The sequence below is a fragment of the Astatotilapia calliptera genome, chromosome 15, assembly GCF_900246225.1.
Source record: "Astatotilapia calliptera chromosome 15, fAstCal1.2, whole genome shotgun sequence".
Taxonomy (NCBI): Eukaryota; Metazoa; Chordata; class Actinopteri; order Cichliformes; family Cichlidae; genus Astatotilapia; species Astatotilapia calliptera.
The window spans coordinates 21,173,405-21,192,047 of record NC_039316.1 but is presented as its reverse complement, the minus strand read 5'-3'; the positions used below and the strand labels follow the sequence as shown (position 1 = coordinate 21,192,047).

Here is an 18,643-nt window from a genome sequence, read left to right as displayed (position 1 = left end):
GACAAACAAGGATGTTTTAGAGGCACAAAAAAAAGTATGTGTGATCACAAGAAGATTTTTTTTTAAATCATATGTATTTGTGTCTAAACCAAAACCCATTTCCCCTGTCCAAATCACGTTTTATGTTTTTAAACCCACTTTGCACATAGAGGCATGTTTTGAAAAATTATTCTTACAAAGGGGGAAAGAAACAACTACGCTTAAAATAAAGATGGTATTAGTTTATTTTGTTGCAACCTGTAATTTATTGTAGTTTACTTTTATTTGTTTGCTTTTGGTTTTTTAAAGGTTTGAGGTGTGAAAGAAACTGCAGTGGAGTTTGAAAACAATAAATGGCTGTGTGTGGTTTGAGGATGTGTTTGTGCCGGGGGGCTGCGAAGATTTTCTTGTAAAACAAACAGGGGCCTAGCAAAAAAAAAAAAAAAGGTTTGGGAACCACTGGTTTAATGTAACATCCTTTTATTCATCCTCCCTGTCCTATATATCCAGGTTCAAGGTCATGGGTTTGGTCAATCTAAGGAGAGAAACTTAGACCTCCCTTTTGCCAGCCACCTCTTCCAGCTCATCTGGGGGAAAACTAAATTATTTCCAAGCCAACTGTGAAATGTAATCTCTCCACCAAGCACTCAGTTTGCCCTGGGGCCTCCTACCTCCAGGACATGCCTAAAACACCTCATGCAGGTGGTGTCCAGAAGGCATCCAAATCACATGCCAGAATCACATCAGCTGCCTCCTTTCGATGTGAAGGAGCAGTGGCTCTAATCCAAATGCCTCCCCAATGACTGAACTCTTCATCCTATCACAAAGGCAAAGGCTGTCTACCCTTCAGAGAAGGGTTATTTTGTCACTTATATCTGCCATCTCATTCTTTCTGTCACTATCTAAAGCTCACGACCATAGTTGATGGTGGGGAGGTAGATTGACCGATAAATCAACAGCTTCACTTTTATGCTTAACTCTTACTTCAAAACAACAGAGCCCCAATCTGTCTGTCAACACCCCGCTCTGTTCTCCCTTCATTTGTGAATAAGACCTTGAGGTACCAAAATTCTCCATTTGATGCAGCGAGTCATCCCTGACCTGGAGATAGGACTCTGCTCTTTCTTTGCTGAAGACCACGGCCCTTGACTTGAAGGTGCTCACTGTCATTCCTGCAACTTCACTCTTAGATGCAAACCATCCCAGTTTACATCTAAGGCTGTCTGGGAACGTTTAGAGACAGGACACTCTCAGCCATCTGCTCCAGCACTCGTAGGTGGTTCCCATCAGTGGTTAGGAAGCGGCACATCCTCGACATCATGCCGCCAAACACTGAAGAAACACAAAATTCAGTTAGCTGGGATTAGATGAAGACGGATCTGACCAAAGTTTTTCTCTGTGGACTGCCACTCAATCTCCGAGGTAAACAGACACCTCCCATTCACTGGGGACAATCAATTTAACTCAACCTTTTCAGGATATGTGACTGGAAGAGTTAATGAAGCTCTGTAAAATTGTCCACTTCTTTGTAAATGAACCGTCCCATGTTGTGTAGCTCTCTGGATTTTGTACTTATTGGCCTACATATTTATTTATTATACAGGCTATACAGTACATAAGATCAAAACTCACGTTTTATCTAACTAAAGTGTTTAATTATGTGGGCTACAGACTAGGGCTGCCATGATTCCTCGACTAGTCACGATTACTTCGACTATCAAAATCGTCAACAACATATTTAATAGTCGACGCTAGTGGGGCAGCAGATCACGGTTGATCCGTAATCCGAACTGATGTTGAAACGCACGTGATCCAAAGATTCGAAAAAGAAGAAAAAAAAGCGCGTGGTGGGTCTGTCAAGCAATAGTTATGGTCAGCTCACTGACTTAAAACAGTGATCCGATCCGAGAGATTTTCGATCGGTTGCACCACTAGTCGACGCGTCGTTTGAAACTTTGTAAGATCCCGAAAGACGCAGGAATAAACAGTAGGTAAACAGCAGTGTAATAACAGACTGAAACCGAAGATTGCAGCACTGCATGTACAAGGATGCCAGCTGCAGTTAAACCCTGAAGAAGAAGAAGAAGCAGCAGTCTCCGGTATCGTAGCTGTGTACGAGGCCGATTACGTTACAGCGACGGGAGGAAGGCTGTCCAAATTCGAAGACGCCTCCAAATGTGGTCGACAATGCATTCTTCATTTCCCCAGATTTGAAGGATGGGTCGGGTGTATCCTTTGTTGCCAAACCCGATTCATAGCGCGGCCCAGCCAATTCCAGTTTCCAACAATGGCGGCAGCTACTTAGTTTTAATATTACTCTTATGACTGTTTCTGGGTCACAAAATAAACGTTTAACATATTTTCAGAGAGAATGTAGCTGTGTAAACATCAAACATCTGCTCAGTTTATCAAGACACCACATATTTGCAAAAGTGCACCGACGTTTTCGGAGACGTCTGTTACCCACCAGCTTGATAGCTAGCCGGGGTAAGGCTCACTAGATCCGTGGAGAACAGCAAACACCCGGCACATCGTTTTCAAACCCCCGCGGTCTTTTGCTACTCAGGTTAAACATGATATATAAGTCACTTAGATAACCTAAAAATGTTATTGTTTGGCTTTTTTCAGTGTTTTATTTGTTCCGGAGTAATTCGGTTTGGCTGAGATTAAAGTTATAGATTTTACACATCTGAATAAACGTCAAACAGAAAACTGATTAAACAGAAGTTTGAGATGGTCGAGAATTTACTCCAATGTCCTGTTAAATTTTAGGGAGCAAAGAGCAGACGACTTAATTTATTAAACCACTGAGACAATTTTCAAATTTCATTAAAAGTCTAATCTATCATCTTGTCTTTATTTTTAGTTAGCACATACTTTAAACACTTCAAGCAGTAAGCTAATTATAGTTATATAAGAGCAGATGAATGCTGGTGCAATAAGCCGTATGTTTTACGTCCAATGGATACATGATCTGATTAGTCGACTAATCGCAAAAATAATTGATGACTAGTCGACTATGAAAATAATCGTTTGCAGCCCTACAACAGACAATAATCAAGTTTATATGAAAAACTATATTTTTCTATCTCCAAAAGTTGATTCTGTTCATCTGAACGTAGCGTTTTGTGGGAGAAACGTTTCGTCACTCATCCAAGTGACTTCTTCAGTCTCAGCTGACTGCAGGGTTCTCCAAATCTTATAAACAGTACATTTGTATAATGACTGAAACCAGCCCACCGAGGGAACAATGGGCTGGGAGGTCAGTTCCTTAATCATAATTATGCAAATTCTCATGACCGTTGACAACAACCACTGACCAAAACCCACTGATCAAAGACCACTGATTAATGGCCATGAGTACCATTCACAGAGAGTTGGGGAATGGCTGCAATCACAGCATTGTAAGATGGCGAAAGATGTACCCTTAGGCCCCCTCCTCGATTCAGAGATGGGCTTTCCCTTTTCACGTAAATGGCCTCCTTGACTCCGCACTCAAACCAGCGTTCCTCCTGTCCAGGATGTGCACATCCTCATCCTTCAAAGAGTGTCCACTGGTCTGTAGGTGTAAATAGACTGCAGAGTCCTGGCCTGACGAGGTAGCTCTTCTGTGTTGTGCCGTCCGCTTCGCCAGAGGTTGTTTGGTTTCCCCGATGTATAAATCCTGGCAATCCTCCTGGCACTTAACAGCGTACACTATGTTACTCTGTTTGTGTCGGGGGACCCGATCCTTGGGGTGGGCCAATTTTTGGCGCAGTGTGTTTTGGGGTTTAAAAGCCACAGAGACCTGGTGTTTAGAAAAAATGCGTCTCAATTGCTCTGATACTCCTGACACATATGGGATCACTACAGGTTTTTGCTTGGGCAGTGGTTGTCCTTCTCTCCTGGATTAGCTGGAGCTTTCTTTAGGTGCCTTTCCCGCTTTGACAGAAGTCCAGCTGGGATAACCACATTTACTCAGGGCCTTCTTGATGTGCTGTTCTTCAGCTTTCCTGGCCGCTGTGTCTGTGGGGATGGTGTTCGCTCCGTGTTGTAGCGTCCTAATGACACCCAGTTTGTGCTCCAGTGGATGATGAGAGTCAAACCTTAGATACTGATCCGTATGTGTAGGTTTATGGTACACGTCAGCTTTTAGATGTCCCCCATTACTGATGGAAATCTCACAGTCTAAGAAGGCTAACCTGCCCCTTTTCATATCCTCCCTGGTGAATTTGATGTGTCGGTCCACCGAGTTAATGTGATCCATGAAATGTAGTACGTCCTGAGATTTGATTTTCACCCAGGTGTCATCCACATATCTGAACCAATGGCTTGGTGGTGTTCCAGGGTAGGATAGCAAAGCCCTCTTTTCCACTTCTTCCATGTACAAATTAGCAACAATGGGTGAAACTGGGGAGCCCATGGCACACCTGTGTTTCTGCCTGTAGAACTGACCCTTGTATGTGAAGTAGGTGGAATGAAGACACAGCTCCAAAAGCAAACACACTTGGTCGTTGCTGAGAGTGGTCCTGTTGCTGAGGTTGGGGTCATCCTGTAATCTCTTACGGACTACCTCCAACGCTTCTGTGACTGTTTCAGTCATTATACAAATTTACTGTTTATAAGATTTGGGGAAACCTGCAGTCAGCTGAGACTGAAGAAGTCACTTGGATGAGTGACGAAACGTTTCTCCCACAAAACGCTACGTCCAGATGAACAGAATCAACTTTTGGAGACTTTCCTGGATGATTGAGAATGCATCAAGACGTTATTTTAATGTAATTTTCCTAACCTGACATTTAGCTATTTAGCTAAAATTTGCTTTTATATTCTTATGGAAAAGTCTATTTGTACATTTTTTATTTATTTATTTTAATACCAAATATGATTAAAAAAAACAAACAAACAACTTCCACGCTGCTGGCGGCGCGTGTGGAACACATTGGTCTCATCGTCCCGTCCGAACAAACTCTAAACTGTCAACCTAAACATATTTCCTTTGTTTTGCTTCTCCCGGATTGAAATTGGATTCGTTTCAACATTCAAAGGTTTGTTTTTGGCCACCAGATCTCATGTTTATTGGTGTTTTTTGAAGTATTTTGTGACTCAGTCTCATCTACATCTCTTGCTTCTGCGCGGCAGAACGTTCACGTGGAAACTGGGATCGTCACAAATGCTTCAGTTATCGGTATCTGCAGTTAGTGTAGAAATAATAGATTGTTTATTAGGTATTGAGGTCATAGGGAATGTAGTTTATTAGTGGGTGTCATAGTAGGATTTTGTTGTAGATAGAATGTAGCAATACACAATAAAAAATAGTCCTGGAAGGGACTGGAACTGGAACTGGATCGCAGGGCAGTGGGACATCTAACCCCCACCCTCAGGACAGTAGCAAGAGTTACTGAGGGTGAGGGGCAGACAATGGTGGATGGACATTTCCTTAAAAGGAGATGGGGGTCAGGGTGTTAGCATACCTGGCCACTGTACCAGTGTTTTTCCACTGTGGGGGGTTTACTGTAGGAGGAGGAGACCAGAGACTATAACTGTAGCTGCTGTGTAAAACTCTTCAGATCAACTTTAGAATAGGACTGCACTGTATGTAGTGTTGATCTCCAAACGCGCATTTGTATTGGGATTGGGAAATAAAGTGATACTTTGATACTTGGAAACATCTCAGCGTGATCTCTACCAGGACCAAAAGAATTGCAGAGACCGGCATTAGCTTCAGCTGTAATCACTACAAAATATGGCAACCCTGATCCTGGAGGACGGGACGACGTTCAAAGGCCGCCAATTTGGTGCAAGCATGTCGGTATCTGGAGAAATTGGTACGTGATTTATACTGTTTTAATTCACCTCAGACTCTCAGTTTATTATTGTGCATGCTGAGTTATAATATAACTCAGCATGGGTTAAACATTTGCTTTGGTACATTGTGTAATCTGGATGTGTGGTGTGGTTTGCCCCTTTGTTCCAAGACGCTTATGGTTCAGAGTTGTAAAGCGCCAAATCCTCCTAACGTTTCCCCCCCAGTGCCAAACTCCATTGAAAAAGAGTGGAATTTGGTGACGCCATCACAGCCATGCGCCCACCTCTACCTTCAGCGCCCACCTGTGTGTATTTTGGCAGGCAGATGTGACTAGGAAACTGCTTGCTGTGTCGTAATAAGCATGCCGAATTAAAGATAAGATAATAGTGATTTTGGATCAGGTCAGATTTTGACATTCAGTATGCGTGACTGCAGAGATGAGTCACACAACGTTAAAATGATAAATAAAAATGTAAGCGTATGCTGGATGGAGGACGTCTACCCGGGTGGAATGCGACTGTATTCCAGCCAGGTGTTATAATCCCTTCAAACGTTTATTACAGAAACACAAGTAGGTAGAACACAATAAAATAATCGACTATAGAGATCGAAAAACACATTTCGTTCTCAATAAACAGTCATCATATGTAGACAGTTAAAGATGCCGCATGAGTTCATTTAATCAAATGGGAAATACTGGTAATTAATGCACTTTCTAGTCTGAGTGATCACTCAGACTACAAGAGACTCCACATTTATCTGTATTTTCCAACAGCAACGACTGAAATAATTTTAATATCAGGTAATATGGGATGTCTTAATAATGAGACTGTTTATTATGAACTACAAGAAAAAAATTGGATATCGTCTCATGAGATACAACACTTGAGATACAAAGATATAATTGTACTAAATATGAGAGAATCATAATTATGAGATAAAAAGTCATCCAAGTCCTAAACCATAAGAGTTTCATTGTTATTGAAAGTGCATCAGTGTGCATTAAAAAGAAAAGAACTCAGTTTGCTAATATTCTCTGACTCTAAAGAAAAAAACTAATTATTATTAACTGTCTGGCAGATTTAAGCTCTTGTAGTTGATATGATGTACTCAAGAATGTTTTGTGTGTTTAGTGTTTCAGACGGGGATGGTGGGATACCCCGAGGCTCTTACTGATCCATCCTACCGCTGCCAGCTGCTGACCCTCACTTACCCTCTGGTTGGCAACTATGGTGTGCCAATGGATGAAGAGGGAGAGTTCGGGCTGAGCAAGGTGAGCGGTTATTTAAACTCCAGGTGAAAATTAATTTGCAAACTTATTAACATATTTAAAGTGGAAAAGCGAGTCAGGATTTTTCTTCTTTTCTTCTGTGGGACGGTTTTATCTGAATGAAAGAAGTCTTAACTCTGATAAAACACACTGTCTCATCTGTTGTTGTCTTGTTCAGTGGTTTGAGTCATACAAGATCCACGCTGCTGCTTTGATTATTGGAGAACTGTCTGAAAGTCCCAGTCACTGGAGTTCAGCCAAGTCACTGGACCAGTGGCTCAAAGAGCAAGGCATTCCTGGATTACAAGGTCAGAAACCCAGAATAAAAATGGGCGTAATTTAATTGGAAAACTGCTCAGCATCTGTAATATATGTAGCGAGCGAAAGCCACCGAGTAACCGCTAAGGGCCTCTATACTACTTGTGCAAACTTTCAGGCCCAAAGCTCTCACAGGAACGAGCCCAGAATAAACAGGACAAGAGGGTCAATATCAGTCAGATATGTTAAAATTTATTATTTTAAAAGAACACAAAGGGTTTGCAAAAGGCCTAAAACATCAAAATGGTAAAAGGTCACTAACGACCACAAGATAGTGTTATTGGTGCAACCTGCCAGCAATGCAACTATCACCTGAGGGCTTGCTCTCCCTTGGCGGTCCCAGATGCTCGTTGCTTTAAAAGAAACAAATCCACCCCAAATAAATACGAGCCCAACAGAACACTTATCGCATGCACTAAGTGCTAGTTCAGGCAATAATCGGTGGCACTAAAAATCACTCTTAATAAAAACCTATTCACTGCAAATCCACACAGAGCACCTCTAAAGATCCTAATTCCCCTAAGGTAAGAGCCCCACTCAGGGATTGCACAATGCCCGACTAATATTGCACCAGCCCAGTAGAAATAAAAACAAACCCGGCATAAAAAAACAGTTTTAAAAGGTGACCCTACCAAAACCAAAAACACAACAACAAGGAGAAGGAGGAAAAAAAACAGTGACAAATTCACATGTGCAGCCTGCCCTGCAGGAGGCAATACAATATAAATTAGATTATAGTGCATCAATATACTTTTTTTTTAATGTCAAATATATTAAGTTAACATACCTCCAGCAGACAACTGTGTTTGCTGCACACCTGGCTTATCTTGGCTTATCTTGTAAAAATCACTACTAAAACATAAAATACAATAAACATCAAATACATTTCAACAAATTTAAAAAAACACTAAAAGAAAAACAGCCTGTACCTCGAACCTCTGCTGTAGAGGTTTAAAACAACTGTTTGTGTAGCAGACAATTAAAACTTCTCAGGCTCTTCACCTACTCACACAACCATTGTTCACAGCCGCTCGTCAGTGGAAATGAAGAGCACCTGCTGCTACTTCCTCTTTTATACCCTCCATTGGGTCCCCTGGGTCCTAAAGACTTCCCCATTACAATTGCCCCTGTTTTAAAAGGTCACCGTCCCGGTGACCACTTACTGCCAGGGCCTAAATAAATTTTGGGGCAAATCATTATGGACAAGAGAGCTCTGTGAATCGCTAGTGAGAACAGCAGTAGTCTGATTTACTGACCGTGGGAGATTAAAGGGGTTAGAATGCTTTCCTGCTGTACTTCTTTTAGGCCGCCCCTGAACTCTTCCCGAGTCCTGCTCTAAAACATTCTCCCTATTATCAATCCCACTTTCCTCTGGCTGTTCTGGAACTATGGATACAGGGTTCAAGTTGCTCGAGCCTATGCTACTAGTTTCACTAACAAGCTCGGGAACACATACCGAGGGTGGCTGATCTTTGGGTGGGTTTGGAACAAGGGCGAGTACAACTCCACCAGCCTCACTGTCATCATCTGGTGTATCTGATGTTGACTGCCGGGGTGACTCAACTACCAGCCCTGGGTCAGAGAGAGGATATTCGTCTGGAGCAGGTGGTACAATACCTGAAGGTATTACTCTCAACTCGGCCCGATTTAAGTTCTTGTCTGGACCTGAACGATCTCTAGGGCGTATTTTGTAAACCCTGCCTTCTTTGTCCATACTCTGCACAACAACATACACCATAGGATCCCAGGCATCGTGGATCTTATGGTGGCCTAAAGGATGACTTTTCCGATAAACCAGAGTACCTGGGGAGAGAAGGGAAGTAACTGTGGGCTGAAAATGTTTATTTCTCCTCTCTGCAGCTTGTTGGAGTTGTTCTTTCGCATGCACATAAACTGAACTTAGACGTTGTTTCTGCTCCTCTACCCACTCCTGCGCAGATCTAGACATTGGTTCCGACTGGGAAGCCCCCAGTAAGAAGTCAACGGGCAACTGGGGCTTCTGACCAAACATAAGCTCATAAGGTGAAAAACCGGTGGACTGATGTTCTGTGGTATTGTAAGCATACAATACCTGTGGCAAGTATTGCGGCCACTTTCTTTTCTTATCAGGAGGGAGCGTACGCAACAGATCATGGAGTGTTCTGTTAAATCTCTCGCATTGTCCATTGCCCTCAGGATGATATGGTGTGGTCCTGCTTTTGTCTATGCCGTACAGGTGACACAGACGTTTCAGCAAGTCTCCCTCAAAGCTCTTTCCCTGATCACTATGGATACGCTTAGGGACCCCATAGATATAAAACCATTTTTCGGTTAATACCCGTGCCACTATACTTGCCCGTTGATCTACTGTAGGGTATGCTTGAGAGAACTTTGAAAACACGTCAGTGACCACAAGTACATTCTCACGCCCATCACTAGACTTGTCCAAAACACTGAAATCAATGGCAATGACTTCCAGGGGTTTAGAAGCCACCAAACCCCCCCTGAATGTGCGAACTTTTGGTTTTACAGCCTTTGCCAAGACACAACGATCGCACTCCTGACAATATTTCTCAATGTCACGTGCCATAAAGGGCCAAAAACACCTTTCTCTCACCAGGCTGGTAGTGCGTCCAATGCCTTGATGCCCATGATCATCATGTAAACTTCTCAGGACCTCTGTTTGCAAGCACTGGGGTAGCAACAGTTGAAACAAAACTTGGCCATTACCAGGTGTCTGAACTTGACGATACAAGACACCTTCCTTCAACTTGATTCTGGGCCACTGTTGCACCAACTTTTTCACTCCCTTACTTACATTACCCATTTCCTGCTTGGTAGGCAGCCTCCCTCTTTCCCAATACTGTGAAAAAGGGCCAATTACCGGGTCAGCAGCTTGAAGGGATATTAGATCAGCTTTAGGTCGGGATGGAAATGCACCTATGGCTCTACACGTAGCGGCAACAGCATTTCCCAGTTGACCTACATCTGTCTGATCTTGCACTTCCTGTGGAACCTTCAACCCTGGAAGCAGGCCAGATGGACTCTGTGGATGCAGTTGCCGTGACAATGCATCAGCGTTGCGATTGCTGGGACCTGGCCTATATTTAATCTCAAAGTTGAACACAGCTAGTTCTGAGGCCCATCGCTGCTCTACGGCTCCCAATTTAGCAGTTTGCAAATAGCTAAGGGGATTGTTATCTGTGAACACGACAAACTTATTTCCCAACAAATATTCACGGAATTTTTGAGTGACAGCCCATTTTAGTGCCAAGAATTCCAACTTTCTAGAGCTATAATTGGACATATTCCTTTCACTAGGTCGCAGGCCCCGGCTAGCAAAAGCAACTGGCCGCCTCTTTCCTTCTTGCTCCTGAGATAAAACTGCCCCTAACCCTGCCTGACTAGCATCTATCTCAAGGACAAAAGGTTTAGCAAAATCTGCATATGCCAATACTGGGGCACTAACCAGCAGCCTTTTTAGTGTTTGGAATGCATTCTCACATTCCTCACTCCAAAGGTGACACATTGCCCCACTGGCACCACTTCTACGTTTCTTCTTGGTACCTCCCAGCTCGCCCACCAGCCGGTGGAGCGGGGCAGCATACTTGGCAAAACCTTCAACAAAACGCCGATAATATGAGGCAAATCCCAAAAATGACTGTAGCTCTGTACAAGTAGTCGGTCGTGCCCACTCAGCCACTGCACTAATCTTAGAAGGGTCGGTCGCCACCCCAGAAGCCGATATCACATGCCCGAGGTATTGAACCTCTGGCTGGAAAAAGTGACACTTCTCCAGCTTCAACTTTAGATTGTGTTCTTTGAGCCGCGTTAAGACCAAGTCAAGACGCTCCAGATGCTGCTCAAAGGAGGATGAAAACACAACAATATCATCCAGGTACAATAAAAGGGACTGGAAACTTTGATCCCCAAAAATCCGCTCCATTAGCCTCTGAAAGGTGCTAGGGGCATTACAAAGCCCAAATGGCATTCGATTGAATTCGAACAGACCAAAAGGGGTACAGAAAGCAGTCTTGGCTTTGTCCTTCTCGGCCACTGGTACTTGATTATACCCACTTGCAAGGTCCAATGTAGAGAACCACTGTGCTCCCGTCAGGGCATCTAATGACTCCTCAATACGGGGTAATGGATAAGCATCTTTCCGTGTCTTGGCATTAAGCAAACGGTAATCAACACACAGCCTAATCTCTCCATTTTTCTTGAAAACCACCACAATTGGGGAAGAATAAGGGCTACTGCTTAGACGCACTACCCCCCGATCCAACAAATCTTTAATATGGGCTTTCACTTGTTCATACTGAGAGGGTGGGAGCCTGCGATACCCCTGTCGCACTGGGGCATCATCCATTAAAGGGATCTCATGTTCCACCAATGTGGTACATCCTAAATCTCCCTCCCCATAGCTGAAAACTGAACAATACTTCTGCAAAAGTGACACTCCTTGTTGTGACTGTTCATTGGACAAGTTAGGCCATGAGAGCTCGGAAAAATCAAGGTGCGGATGCGCCTGTACAGTCACTTCGTGCATCGTTATCTGCAACGTGGGATCATCAGACTCTGCAGTAATGACAGAGTCCCCAGATGATGGAGGGTCAACCAGATGCAATTCACCTAGTTGTGTACAGGGCGGTAACCAAACATCCTCAATTCCCACATTAACCACCGGAATGTCAACAACACCCTGTTCAACAGAAAGGAGGGCCGGAGAAACCAAGATGCCCCCTGGCAGGGGATTACCTGTCGCTATGGGCTCCAGGAGCACTGATGGAAGGTTAATGTTAACAGCAGAGGGGCAGCTAGTACGTATCCATTTCAACGAACCAGCAGGGACACAAACAGCTCGACCGTGGACTTTTGCTTTACCTAAATACCCGGATGTATTCAAAGCCTCAATGCGCTGACACTTGTGAAGTGTCTCTCTCCACGTCTTACTGGCATTTTCAAGGGCAGGAGATTCAAACAGACGAGGGCCAAACTGCTCAAAGAGTAGGTGGTAACAACGGCTAATGATATTCATCCCCAAGAGGCCAGGCACACTCTGTGGCTGCTGAACGCTCCCATCTAGAGGGTCCTCCACCACCAACACGCCCATTTTTGTCAGGGTGCCACCAAAAACAGTCACATCAAGCTCCATGTAGCCTATATAGGGGATTTTCAACCCATTAGCTGCCCTGAGGCGTAACCATTGGCATTTCTTTAAGTGCCCCACCCCCTGCGACCTGAAGTGCTTCTCAAAGAAACTCTCTCGAATAGTGGTGACCATGGACCCAGTATCCAAAAGACAGGGAACTATAACACCCCCCATTTCTATTTCCACCACTGGACAATTCCCAATTAGTCGAGAGGGATCTTCCATAACAACTTCAGCTGAGCCTATAAACCCTGTTCCTGATGCCTGGCTCTCTGCACCAGAGGGACCTAGTTTCCCGATGGCTGAGACTCAGGGCCTTGTTCCACAACCTGACTTTGTACATGTGCATCAGCATGAGACCCACCACTATTCTTTATAGCTGGATGTTTTACCCTACAGAACCTGGCAATATGACCAGCCCTACCACACCGATGGCAAATTGGCTTTCCATCTGCCTGGAAACGAAAAGGCCTAGTTGTGGGAGGGGTCAGGGGTAGTTCAGTCTGAGACGGCTGTGAAAATTGGACAGACATTTGCTTCATGAGCGTATCCAATTGAACCTGTTGTTTATGAAGGCACTCTTTTATCTGTAGAATGTCATCATTAGGCCCAAGGGTGACTGCATGCATCTCTGCATTAACTCCCTCTACTACCTGACAGTTCGTATCACAAGAATAGGCTCGGGACCTAGTTTTCCCTCCCTGCCTACCTACATCAGCCCACTTAAGGGCGATACTGCGTAGGGCAAGAAAGGACATGTCTGGTGTTTGAAGGACCCGCTGTTTCAGCTCTCTGCGCAGCATATCATCATGGACATGTTCAGTAAACTGGTCCCTTAGCAATATATCAGAATTTGGAATACCACCTGGTGTCTTACAGATTACAGTGTCCATTAAAGATTTAAGGGCATGAGAGTAATCTCGCAGAGATTCCCCTTCTCGCTGGGTGCGCTGGAAGAACTGTAGCTGGGCAGCTACATATGACTGAGTGCAGCTATAGTGCTCGACCAAAATATCAAAGATCTTGTCAGGAGTGTCTCTGCTGATACTCGAATGAAAACAGACCTCAGATTTAGCACTGCCATCAAGATGGTCCATCACAAACATCACTTGTGCTGCTCTTGACATAGGACGAATCTCCAGGCATCTACGTACTTCTTCAACCCACTGGTCAACAGTTAACAAGTCCACTGACAATTTACCAGTAAACCTTGGGCATTTACGCTCCCGAGGTGCATAAACGTAACACACATTTGTAGCTTCATTTATTGGGTTGATATTTGATGGCACAGTAGATGGACCTGGCACTGGATCTGGCACTGGACCAGTCCCAGGAGAACGTTCCTGTAATTGGTCTCTCAACTGTTCATTTGCTGCTTTTAGCTGTTGCAGCTGCTCCAAGAGGGCCTGTACGTCGTCCATAGGGTCGGCGAAGGAGGTTTATTATCCCCGCAGCAGCCCAAGCGTTGGCTTCCCCTCCGTAGAAGATGTCACTGTTTTTCCTCCTCTCCTCTAACACTCTTACCAAAATAAACAGGGCCACACTAAAATAAAAACCAAACACCGTAACTGATATGACCTGGATCCTGTCGACAACGCCAAATAATGTAGCGAGCGAAAGCCACCGAGTAACCGCTAAGGGCCTCTATACTACTTGTGCAAACTTTCAGGCCCAAAGCTCTCACAGGAACGAGCCCAGAATAAACAGGACAAGAGGGTCAATATCAGTCAGATATGTTAAAATTTATTATTTTAAAAGAACACAAAGGGTTTGCAAAAGGCCTAAAACATCAAAATGGTAAAAGGTCACTAACGACCACAAGATAGTGTTATTGGTGCAACCTGCCAGCAATGCAACTATCACCTGAGGGCTTGCTCTCCCTTGGCGGTCCCAGATGCTCGTTGCTTTAAAAGAAACAAATCCACCCCAAATAAATACGAGCCCAACAGAACACTTATCGCATGCACTAAGTGCTAGTTCAGGCAATAATCGGTGGCACTAAAAATCACTCTTAATAAAAACCTATTCACTGCAAATCCACACAGAGCACCTCTAAAGATCCTAATTCCCCTAAGGTAAGAGCCCCACTCAGGGATTGCACAATGCCCGACTAATATTGCACCAGCCCAGTAGAAATAAAAACAAACCCGGCATAAAAAAACAGTTTTAAAAGGTGACCCTACCAAAACCAAAAACACAACAACAAGGAGAAGGAGGAAAAAAAACAGTGACAAATTCACATGTGCAGCCTGCCCTGCAGGAGGCAATACAATATAAATTAGATTATAGTGCATCAATATACTTTTTTTTTAATGTCAAATATATTAAGTTAACATACCTCCAGCAGACAACTGTGTTTGCTGCACACCTGGCTTATCTTGGCTTATCTTGTAAAAATCACTACTAAAACATAAAATACAATAAACATCAAATACATTTCAACAAATTTAAAAAACACTAAAAGAAAAACAGCCTGTACCTCGAACCTCTGCTGTAGAGGTTTAAAACAACTGTTTGTGTAGCAGACAATTAAAACTTCTCAGGCTCTTCACCTACTCACACAACCATTGTTCACAGCCGCTCGTCAGTGGAAATGAAGAGCACCTGCTGCTACTTCCTCTTTTATACCCTCCATTGGGTCCCCTGGGTCCTAAAGACTTCCCCATTACATATATATTAATGCATAAAATAATCAGATGCAATCTTTTCAATTTAATGCTACAAACTGTTTCCATTTTCTTCAGGTGTTGACACCCGCTGCTTGACCAAAAAGATCCGAGAGAAGGGGACCCTGTTGGGGAAGCTGATAGTGGACGGGACTCCTGAGGAAAGTATTCCCTTCGATAATCCCGACAAGAGGAACCTGGTCCGAGAGGTCTCCATGAAGGTAACCCACCAGGAGTTTTGTTACAGTCCCATCGAAGCTCTGCCAGCTCTCGAGTGCTAATGGAGGGCGTTATTTATGTTACTGATAAACTAGAAACTTGGAGATTTGATCTGTGGATCTAATTTTGTGAAGGTTTTTTTTAAAGCTCTAAAACATAGGAAAAGTTTAGCGCTCACACTTCAGCTCAAGTAAGAGGTTTTAAACTAAATAAAAAGCTTTTGTCTGTAGTTGTCTCAAAACATATTGTTTAGCAGGTAGCTTGCTGCTTGTTTTGTGCCTGTCAGATATTTAGATGTTTCTCTGTTTGGTTGTCTCCAGGAGCCAAAAGTGTTCAATCATAGCGGCAGCTTTCATATCACAGTGTTGGACTGTGGCATCAAGTACAACCAGATCCGCTGCCTGGCTCAGAGAGGAGCCCGTGTTACTGTCGTACCCTGGGACCACCCGCTGGACACCGCCGGTCAGGAACACGCGCTATGTCGGGGATTTTTCTTCAGGGGAACTCGTACCACTTTTATCAGTGGTTACATAAATAATTGTTTCTCATCTTTTTCCAGATTTTGATGGTTTGTTCGTCAGTAATGGTCCCGGGGATCCCCAGCTCTGTCAGGCCACCATCAACAACGTGAGGAAGGTGATCTCTGTGGACCAACCAAAGCCAGTTTTTGGCATCTGTCTCGGACACCAGCTGCTCTCTCTGGTCATTGGAGCCAAGACCTACAAGATGAAGTGAGTACCTCAAACTCAACACCTCCGTAACCTGAAAGATAAATTGTTAAACTTTGATTCTTAAGTGATTTTAAACTTTTACCAACGTTTACTATCAAAAAGTAATGGTGCTCCATTATAAGAAAATTGTATTCAATTATTTTCAGTCCTGTAAACTTAACATGATTACTAATTTCTTCAATTTAACACACCTCTTTCTCTTTGTAATAAATTCGAAACCCTTCCGCAGGCTTGTTAGCCAGTGCTTGCTCTGGTGTTGTTAGCTGGAGCTGGACTAAACAGCAAGTGATTTAAAAGCACAAGAAAAAAATATCCTTCATGAGCAACAACAAAAAAAGATCCAGAGTGAAGGTGGATGGTGTGAAAACATTTTATTTAAATTTGTTTAAGTTACCTTTGCTCCATCTTTTTACTCCGGCCCCACAGCTGCACTGTTGTGAGAACAGCTGGTCAGAAGCTGAATTTCATGACCTTTGGTGGAAAGGGTGAGCACATGTGAATGAAGAACTCACTGTATGTTCTAGTGTAGATGTGGACTTGTCTTAAAGTTGTGAAATAGGACGTCCTCATATTTTGCAAGCCTTCCTGGCAGGATCATTGTGCTGTGTTTCGGCTGTGTACAGGCAGGAGAAGGACCCAAATGCAAAACTCACGACAACCAAATTAAACTCAAAAAGCTGCTTTATTGCAGAATGGTATGGAAAACTAAACTGGGACATGGATAACTAAGGCTACGTTCACACTGCAGGCGAAAGCGCATCAAATCCGATTTTTTTGACCCTATGCGACCCATATCCGATCATGGTTTGACCGTGTGAACGGCACAAATCCGATATTTTCAAATCCGATCTGGGTCACTTTCGTATGTGGTACTGAATCCGATACATATCCGATGTTTCAGAAAGCGACTGCTGTTTGAATGGTCGTGTCGCATTAAATCCGTCTTTTACGTCACTGACACAAGACAGACGCCAATTATCAGCACCAGAGAAGCGCCCGAGAAGACACTGCGAACGCTTCCTGGCCATCCGGTGAAACTGTTGGGAAGACAACGTTGGAGAAACGTGAACATTTTATTTGTACTGTATAACACGCTCTCACTTTCTTTGTGAAATGCAGATTTTTGCTGTTCTCAGCACTCTGGCGTCTCCCTTATGATCACTAGAGGGTTGGATTGAGCGTCGTTGTTCTGAAAAAGGCTGAATAAACACGTCTGCCAAATTCTGTAGCCATATCTATTATGGGAGACTTTGTCGATGGCAGCTTTATCAGGCTGAGTCTGAAGGTCGGAGTGGGCAGCATGTGTCCTGCTGGAATGTGGCTGGCATCCCATCAGACAGATTACAGGTTGTTTGTGGAGATTCTTTCTGAAAGACTACAAGTGTCAAACAAGTCGTCCTAAAATGTGCTTTGTCTGTACCTGGATGAACAATCTAAAGGCCAAGTTAATTAATGTCATGGTCCTGGGTCGGTGACCCAGCGCTTTTAGTTCGTTATCATTTTCTTGATGATGATTGTTTAAGTTCTGTGTTATATTCAGTCTGCCTCTGTGTCCGCGTCTGTATCTGTCTGTCTATGGTGTCACCCCATCTGTTTGTGAATCTGTCTGTTTAGTTCAATGTCTTGTCTGGTTCCATGTGTCTGAGTTTCCTGTTTTATTGTGAAGGTCTGTGTCATATGTGAGTGTGCTCAGTTTACGTTTCCCCTGTTCCGTCAGCTCAGATTCCTCCCAGCTGTGTTGCCCTCCTGTTTCTCATCCCCTGATTACTGGTGTGTGTATTTAAGCCCTGTGTGTTCTCCTGCCTGTTGCTGGTTCGTCTGTGTAACGCTGTGTCAGTCTGTTACCCTGTGTTCCACGGTGTCCTGTTCCTCGGCTGCTTCTCATCCCGTTGTCATATGCTCCCAGGTCTGTTATTTTTAGTTCTCCCAGTTTAGGTGTATTTAGTTATTTGTTATGCCCCACTGTTTGTTTGCCACTACACCTCTGTAAATAAAACCACCGGTATCTCATCCACTGCCTGCATCTTGGGTCCTTCTTCCAACTCCACGCGGCTCGCCTCGGCAGCCGTGACAATTAAAGCTTCTGCTATAATAATGCCTCATTAGAGGGCACCTTGGTTAAGCTAAATGTATAATTATAGATTTTGTTAACCGTGGGAAATGTCTTTTATCCATCTTTTAATTAGTGTGTTATTTCCTCTTGTTTCTCAGGTACGGTAACCGTGGACACAACCAACCGTGCATCCATAATGGGACAGAGCGCTGCTTCATCACCAGTCAGAATCACGGCTTCGCTGTCGACCCTGACACTTTGCCCAAAGACTGGGACGTGCTCTTCACAAATGCTAACGACCACACCAACGAGGGCATCGTACACAACACAAAGCCTCTGTTCAGGTAACAGTCTGTGAAAGATGGAGTCCAGTGGTGATTCACTCTAGAAGTGACTGGTTCTGGTGCCTTAAGTGCCTCTGTACTGGCCGGAAAAAACCCAATTAACAAACTCCCCCTCACCATGACAACAGCAGATTTCAAGCACAG

At 43.9% G+C, this 18,643-nt stretch overlaps 1 protein-coding gene across 1 annotated transcript; it reads left to right on the top strand.

Moving 5' to 3' along the window:
• The first annotated feature begins 6,654 nt into the window (after positions 1–6,654).
• LOC113037163 (CAD protein-like) lies at positions 6,655–18,507 on the top strand. The gene is made up of 6 exons (XM_026193919.1): positions 6,655–7,040; positions 7,216–7,345; positions 15,231–15,373; positions 15,692–15,833; positions 15,931–16,102; positions 18,314–18,507. The coding sequence occupies exons 1-6, from the start codon at positions 6,915–6,917 to the stop codon at positions 18,501–18,503; spliced, it is 903 nt and encodes a 300-aa protein (XP_026049704.1). The 5' UTR covers positions 6,655–6,914; the 3' UTR covers positions 18,504–18,507.
• The last annotated feature ends 136 nt before the right edge of the window (positions 18,508–18,643 follow it).